Consider the following 8488-nt stretch of genomic DNA (forward strand, 5'->3'; position numbering starts at 1 on the left):
CCTGTAATTTCCTGTGCCTGGAAGATTATAAATCACCCTTCTAAAATCAGGGTTGTCTTTTTATAAAGAACTTCAGTATCTTAAGTCTACCTCCCGTTTCTGACGCTGACAGTTAAGCGCAGTTCATTGGCAGGTGTGCCACTGAACTTGAGTTCATTGCTCTGCTTGCCTGTTGAGGTGGTGTGTAGATGCATCTTGGTTCTATTCATGGACTAGAGATGATGCAAAGGTTAATTTTTAAAGGTTGTTTAAACTAAGCAGTTCATTGCGTATGTATGTGTATAATTATATGGTCTATAAGAGAACAGAGAAAGGCGGGCAGGCATATCGTGTTCTTTAATGATGGAGGCCGTCTAGAAGTTTTCTTTAAGAGCAGCTGAGAATGAAATTGATCTTGTAATTGTTTTTCTTTTTTGCTCTGCAGGGTTCATTAACAGACTTTCTCAAGGCTAATGTGGTCTCTTGGAATGAGCTGTGTCATATCGCCCAAACTATGGCTAGAGGCTTGGCTTATCTTCACGAGGATATACCAGGGCTAAAAGATGGACATAAACCTGCCATCTCACATAGGTACAGTATATGTAAAATACTTTCAGGTGATTGTTAATATTTAACTTTGAGTTAAAGGATATGAAGTGTGGATAGGTAGGAAGTATTCAAATAATTACTCTGTGATATCTTCCTTCCAGAATTATCAAGAGCCTCATAAGAAAAATCTGCTTAGCCGAAGCAAAAATCTAGCTGATGGTTTCTAGAACTTGGTTTGGCGATTGTGGTTAATGTCATCATAAATTCTATTGTTAGACAGTTAATTATTTAAGTACCCTCTGCAGTATATGAAATAATTGGCATTATAACTATTTGAAATGGCTTAAACACTTATGTATGTAACTTTAAGTAATACTGAATGCCTTCAGACAGAAACGTTTACTATAGGTGGCGTTGTGCCTATTGTTGAGTGTAATTGCTGGGGTTTTTTTTAAATGAGGTAGGTATAGAAAAGCTATTGATAGAAGTAGGGAGCTGAAATGATAGTGGTAACCAAAATAAAAGATAGGCATATAGAGTAAGAGAAGTACAGATTCTGCAGTTTGGAATTCCATAAGCAAACCTGCTTGACGGAGGGTAAAATAGGGGAGGGGGGGAGAGGTGCGCACAGGACAGATGGGAATCCCTGGATCGAGCCCATTATCTTTTGTTTCTGCAGGGAATTATGTATCTCCTCGTTAGAAACAGTCAAGGTTCATTTTTCAAAGTGTTTTGCTTCCTGTTATTTAAACAAACAAAATGTGGTTGTAATTAAAGTATGCAGTGACTACATTTTTGTTCTATTTCTGTATCATACATGCTTATAAATCTGTATGTATTTTAAAACTAAGCATAAAATGATAGTTCCAATTGCAGTCTCATATATTCCCACAAGAATATAGGTGTGCAAGTGTACTCCTAGGTTTTATTATTATTCTTTTGTTGTTTAAATGGACTGCTTCTTTATAATTTTCTTGCCTTTCATATTATAATGCTCTTTGTATTATTATGTTACTTTTTCCTTAGAACTTTATATGGTATTTCATCTTCTCGATTTCTAACTTTTTTTTTCCTTACCTTGAAAGGGACATCAAAAGCAAGAATGTGCTGCTGAAAAATAATCTTACAGCTTGTATTGCTGATTTCGGTCTAGCTTTAAAGTTTGAGGCTGGAAAGTCTGCAGGGGATACACATGGACAGGTAAATACCAATTTATTTACATAAATTATACAAGTGTTAACTGCATGTGAATGGAAATTGACAGTTTAGGCATTCCTCATGTACAGGATACTATATCATCAACCTTATTTGCGGTGACCTTTATTGAAGATGGCAATTTGTGCTTTCTTCTCACAGGCTAAAAATTAAATCTTTAGATAATTACAGATCACAGCCTTCCCCCCATCTCATTACGTGGCCTCTCTTCCCCACTTATTTTCATTCTTACTAGAGGATTTGGGCAAGAAGGAATGGTCTTGCTATATTTTATTAATTGTTCTGAGATACTGTTCAGAAATTGAGGGATGATACTGGCAGCTATGGTATTTCTAACTTTACGACCTAGCAACAGTCACTTTCCTGAAATGACAACAGTACTAATCAAGTGCTTGTCATACATCAGGGAACTGTTTTAGTACCATGTACTTTTAAAATAACAAGCTTGAGCTTAAGCACTACAGTTTCTGGAAAACTAAATCTATTTAATGTTAGGCAGAGCTTCACAGTTTATGGTCGAGCAACAAAACTAAAATCCTTGCAATAAGATGATAAAACCTCAGTAACACTGCTTAAGAGAGACATAGCTACTACTGTGACAGTTTAAATAGTGGAGTAGGTCTTGTTCAGACATCGTATTAAGTTCTGATTTATTCAGATGACATAATTTCATAATTGACTGTGGTCAAAAAGAAGGGCTATCCCCAAAGTTTTCATTTAATGGCCAGTTTTGTATAAGTGATTTCATATAACTTTCTCAGTATAACTTGTACTTTGGGTAGCTAGTTTTCCTTTGGTATTTTTGTTACTGCTTCTGTTACAGGAAGAAACATAAGTAAGTTTCACATCCTTACGTGAAGTCATAATAATTCTTTTGACATGGAAAAATAAGAATAGTGGCCTTCCTGTAATCTAGAAGAAAATAAGGGATGGCAGTGACAGATATCTTGAATTGCTATGCAAATGTGTTATTTTAAAATATATTCAGGTTTTCCTGCTTCGTAAATATCCTTTATAGGGCCCAGTCTATACGATTGTTTCTAATTCCTCCTACCTACTCCTGGATATAAGAATACAAGAAACTTCCAAGACTTCGTCCTAAGCAAGGATAACCATTTAATCTTTGACAAAAAATAGTACTGGTCTACAATATTACTATGATCGGCACCAGCTAGAGTGGTCTTTGTGGTCATGTTGATTCTTAGTGTGCACATTTTTATGCTTTCCTGTCTTTCAAGGTTGGTACACGAAGGTATATGGCTCCTGAGGTACTAGAAGGTGCTATAAACTTCCAAAGGGATGCGTTTTTGAGAATAGATATGTATGCCATGGGATTAGTCCTCTGGGAATTGGCATCACGCTGTACTGCCTCAGACGGTAAGCAACGTATTTGATCTATGGAAATACTTAATGTAATTTGTGAGAGGGGTATTTAAAGCAGGAAATTAGAAGGTAGATTATATGTATGTAGTAAAACTTAATAAGGGTGGTAGTCTTGTGGGGAAACGAATGAAGCACCAACATCGTGTAGTCACTTCATAATTCAGTCTCGTCAGTATTTGGCATCCCAGGTAAAAGTTTTCTGATACATGGATACCTGTTGCACTTCTTCTCCTGGTCATGGCAAGGAAGAGGAGAATTACTGTGGAACTCCTAACCTAATATGTTTGATTTCTTCTGAGCTCGGCCTGACGGTTTCAGTGCCAATCAATTTACCTTAAAGGCATTGCTGCTTCTCATAAACAAAAGCTCAGATTAGATTAACCTTGGTAACAAAGATATCCCACCAGCACCCGCTGAGAAATCGATGTCTCCTGCTGTACACCTTAGCATCTGGACGATGACCTGCCTCTTAGCGCTGCCTGTGGAAGGTGTGCGTAGATGCTTATTAATGTCAGAGATCTGTTCCCAATATAGTAAGGGAATATAAGGCTAAAAGACACGAAGAATTTTCATACGTCAACATATATTTTATTACGAAGAGCCTTGATGCAGTCAATAACTTTCTAGCTGCTTATAAGCATATGCAGGATACCACCTTGGCCCTTCCTGAATCATGGTGAGCTGCTCTTCGGTGCATCAGGAAGTCAGTTGTTCGCAACGAGGCATAGAAAAAGTCTCTTGTTTCTGGTTTAGCCACAGGTGCCAGAGTGAGACTGTGCCATGTAAGTTCAGTGCTTCCCTTACCTCTCTTTCTCTTTGTTGTCACTAACGTAACATTAGTTCAGCTCATGCAGATGTCAGAACTTCTGAGGAATTTCTAATTAATTGTTGATAGCTTAGAGTTTGAAAATAGTGTTGTCTGAGAAATCTGCAGCTGATACTTCCTTAGCTATGGGTCCATCACAGTTGTTTTCCTCAGAGCAAACCACTGGATCCAATTTTTGAGCTATCAAGCAAAGATATCAGATACCCTGTTTCAAGTACGAATACTATTCTTAAATGTTGTAAACAGAGATCTTTTTTGGGTGTCCAGAATAAGTCAGGATTAATCAAGAACAAGACAAAAGACAAGGCTCAAAAATGTCTGGGAGAAAGCTGCATTTTCAGTCTAGTCCTTAAAGCAGCTAAATTCACCTAAGTCAACATGACGGCTTCACTTGGGCTTGTGATGCTGTTAGTCATAAAGCTCTCCTGTGAGAGCCCGGTGCAGCTGCCAGATTCCCGTATAAAAAGCCGAGGTGAATTGGAGATCTCGGCAGATCAGCGCGCGGCCGCACAGTGCTCTTCTGCTCCGAGCAGTGCTTTTCCGCTTCAAACGTTCCTCGCGGAGTAGAAGCCCCTGGGGAGATTTTACCCTTTTAGAAATGTTAAGCTGTTTACTAACGGGATCGACACAGTCTTGCACAAGTCTCCGAGGCAGTCCCCCATTCTGTATTGATTTTTTCATGCCTTGGTGTACTGTAAAGCATACGTTCCTAAATCTTACTAGAAGTGTGTCGCGGGTCTCTCTGGCCAGTGTGGTTATTATTCCAGAAGGTAAAGGAGGCATCAGTGAAGGAAAGCAGCCTTCCTGAATCACAGCTTTGTGTAGCTCTACGGTCATGGCTGCCGTTTCTCTTTCTGCAAATGCATGGTTGGTTTTGTTTGGTGTTTTTCTCCAGAAGGTACCTGGTCGGTCTCACTGAGTCTCATCAGCCTCATCTGTACCATACCGTTCACTTCTTCCGTGGTCCCCTTCCTCCTTTTTTCAGGCTTCTGATCCGAGAGCACAAAATACGTATTACGATAACATATAATTATACAATCTATAGCTATGTAATCTATAATTCAGCATACCAAGCTTGTCCCTCTGATTCTGCTAAGGACAAATATTACGCGTCGCCTTCAACGTGACTACTTTTGTCCTGGGCTGTATGGGTTGGAGGAGGAAACGCGTTACATTCACAGAGGGATGCAGCAGTTGCTATCGCAAGCTTGTATTTTTGCAACGTGTGGGGTATTGAAAACATTCACAAGTGGCTATCAGGCGCCTGCTTGGTAATCGGATATCAAGAGAGCCAGCAAACTTGAAAGAAGGATGACGATTTCTCTAACCGAAGCTACGATTGTTGGGGGAGGCAGGGGAGAAGCTGTGGATCCGAGCGCCTCCCTCCACCCTTGCGTTTCGAAGCCTTCAGCTGCAAGGGAGCTGAGCCAGGAGCTGGGCTTGGCTGCTGCGCGCAGAAGAGCAAAGCCTTGTGGCTCCTGAAAATGCCACTGCCGCTTAATTAAAGCCTTAGTCACCTCTTGCTGCTAACCTGTCGTAGGATGAGCTTTTAATGGCAACAGAAAGTAAACTGCTCCGTAAGATTCTGATTATGGACTACATTTCTAAGATACCAGTCTCCCCCCCCCACCCCACCCTTTTTAAAGCAAAATTGGTCGTTTAACTTCCCTTTTTTTTTGTTATCTATAGGCCCGGTAGATGAGTACATGTTGCCATTTGAAGAAGAAATTGGCCAGCATCCCTCCCTTGAAGACATGCAGGAAGTTGTAGTTCATAAAAAGAAGAGACCCGTTTTAAGAGAGTGTTGGCAAAAACATTCTGTAAGTAGTTAGGCGACCGGGTTCTTCAGAGCTCTGTCACGATTTGAATTTCAGATTTTGTTAATCCTGAGTTGTGTTCATAATACTGTCTTTTAGGAAGAATTTAAGTTTAATAATTCTAGAAAGAATTAAATGGGCTGTAAACTAGTATGTTCGTAAAATATTCTCTCTCGTCTTGAGTGATTTGAAAACGAGTTGATTCTTTCACTTTTTCGGTGAAAGAGATTCTTGGGAGTTACTTTTGAATGCATATGTTAAAAACATACTTAAGAAATAAGACAGGAATGCTACAAACTGAACGTAATAACACAGGGTAAACAGAAGCCAAGAACAAAGGGCAGGGATCAGTTCGGGAGGAGTTGCATGCTTTCCTGATCCGGTTTACGGCTAGAGACTGGCCGTAACGCCACTGCTTATTCCAAGCCCTGGGTTTGGGTGGGGGTTTTTTTGTTTTGGGTTTGTTTTTTTTATTTTTCAAAAAATGGGTTGTTAGAAACAATAGATGACGCTGTCTGTCTGCAGGAAGAAAGAGCGTGTTACCATCTGCTCCTTGTAATTAGCGTATTGCTGTATCAGCTCAGTGTTACTTTGGAGAAAAGTTAACTGCTGTCAGATATAAATCCCCTTTTGTGCTGTTTAATTCTTTTCACTGAGGTTTCGTTTGACCACTGAGGAACTCAACCTCTTTCAGTGTGAGATCTTTTAAAACACCGTGATGACGTTACCAGCAGCCTACAACATCGTACGGTGAAAAGGATTTGCTCGCGGTTGTGTATATTGTTTAAACAGCGCAAAATAAGGCGCGAGGCCCCATATGACGTGCTGGGCTTCGAAACAAATAGGGCATAGCTTCCCCTTTGACAGAAGGGTTAAGATTTGGCAGGTGTACCTTGAAATGCAATTTTCTGTTAGGATTGCTAGGCGGCCCCACCTTCGCAAAACTTGCTGCTAACTCTCTATATTGTCTTTTTTTTTTTTTACTTCGCTTTGTTTGCTCGCAGGGAATGGCGATGCTTTGTGAAACGATAGAGGAGTGCTGGGATCACGATGCGGAAGCCAGGTTGTCAGCGGGTTGCGTAGAAGAACGGATTATTCAGATGCAAAAATTAACTAACATTATAACAACAGAGGACATTGTGACTGTGGTCACAATGGTGACAAATGTTGACTTTCCTCCCAAAGAATCCAGTCTATGATAGTTGCACTGGTCGTGTCACTGACCGCCGGGACTCTTCACTGGAGCTGCTAAAGCTAACGGGACTGCTTACGTCATTACTGTTTTCTGTGTGAAAAGACTGGTAAGTCTCTCTGGAACATCACCAAGAGGGGTTTCTCCTTTATTTTCCCCTTCCTCCTCCCAGACATGGATCCATGAGACTTTTTGCATTCCCTGCTTACACCCGAAGGACACGTGACTGAGAAGCGGTAACATGCTGTTGAGGAACTTAAATGAAGAATACGGACCCGTACCGGCTAATCACGCGTTTTAAAAACTGACATCAGATTTCTTAATACCTGTCAGAAGAGACTAATTCCTTAAAATGAACTACTGTTATTTTTTTTAAATCAAACATTTCATTTCAGATTTAAAAAAAAGGGTAACTTGTTTTTATTGCATTTGCTGTTGTTTATAAAAATGACTATTGTAATGCCAATATGACACAGCTTGTGAATGTTTAGTGTGCTGCTGTTCAGTGTACATAAACAAAAGTAATCAAGTGGGATATAGCAACGAGGCTTCCAAGTATTACTTAACCTCCCTCAACAAGGTATACCTCAGTTCCACCTCTGCTAAATTATGAGATTGACAACACTAACAAATTTGAATAATAAATTGATCCATGTTTTGTAAATGATGTATTTCAAATTCACTGTGTTATTTAAAAAGGGTAAGCTATGCTTCATGCCAACAGTAAATGGCCATTCCTAAAGCAGTGTTTTTAGCCTTTTCTTGTACTAGCTTGTTGTGTATAAAAAAAAACAAAACCAAACAAACCAGTGCTGTTTATTGAAACAAAATTTTCCTTCCTCTTTTAGTTTAAAGCTTTTCTCTTACCTCCATTTCCCGGAATATCTCGTACATTTATTTAACTGAACACTATTTAGGTTTGCTGTGTCTGAGGAATATTTGAAAACTTAAGCATGACTTTTTCTTTTTTTAATTTTCTGTGAGCTATGACACTGGAAAGCTCTGAATCCTTGTTCTTTTTTTTTTTAAAAAGTCTTTTTCCTATTTATGTTTGTGGAAAGGTCTGCCTAGCGTGTGTTCTGTTTCACTAAACAGTATGCAGTGGGTTCTGTATCGCTGTTTCAGGATCACCTCAGGAAGCTCAGCTACCCCGAATCCCTCCCTCTCTGCTTTGAGACCTGCAGCTGCACTCCACGTAAAGCTTGGTGCCATCGTGCCAGAGCACTGCTTAGTGTCTGCGATACGTAGGTTTATCCTAGAATCGGACAAAAAATTCTAGCCACAGATTTCAGATTATACATGCGTACAAATTTCAGGGATGATCTAGTGACGCTTGCAACTTAAAATATGCAATGACAGTTTGGAGGTAACGAATACCGACGGCCCTAGCACAGACTCGCAGAAAATGAGGAAAACCGTTGAAACCGCTTTCACAACTCCAACCTTCTTTTTGAGTTTAGGAAGTCATGCCTTATATTCACATTACGGAGTGACTGGTAGGTAGGTAGGTAGGTGCCAAAGTGCTTC

At 39.8% G+C, this 8488-nt stretch overlaps 1 protein-coding gene across 1 annotated transcript in view; it reads left to right on the forward strand.

Annotated features, from left to right (window-relative positions):
- ACVR2A (activin A receptor, type IIA) overlaps positions 1–7984 on the forward strand; it is a 67739-nt gene extending 59755 nt beyond the window's left edge. The window contains exons 7-11 of the mRNA XM_009318948.1: positions 425–570; positions 1614–1728; positions 2982–3120; positions 5642–5772; positions 6774–7984. Of these exons, the coding sequence (XP_009317223.1) occupies positions 425–570; positions 1614–1728; positions 2982–3120; positions 5642–5772; positions 6774–6968 (726 nt within the window). The 3' untranslated portion in view covers positions 6969–7984. The remainder of the gene's footprint in view (positions 1–424; positions 571–1613; positions 1729–2981; positions 3121–5641; positions 5773–6773) is intronic.
- The last annotated feature ends 504 nt before the right edge of the window (positions 7985–8488 follow it).

Source organism: Pygoscelis adeliae, unplaced genomic scaffold (assembly GCF_000699105.1).
Source record: "Pygoscelis adeliae isolate BGI_AS28 unplaced genomic scaffold, ASM69910v1 Scaffold222, whole genome shotgun sequence".
NCBI classification, from domain to species: Eukaryota; Metazoa; Chordata; class Aves; order Sphenisciformes; family Spheniscidae; genus Pygoscelis; species Pygoscelis adeliae.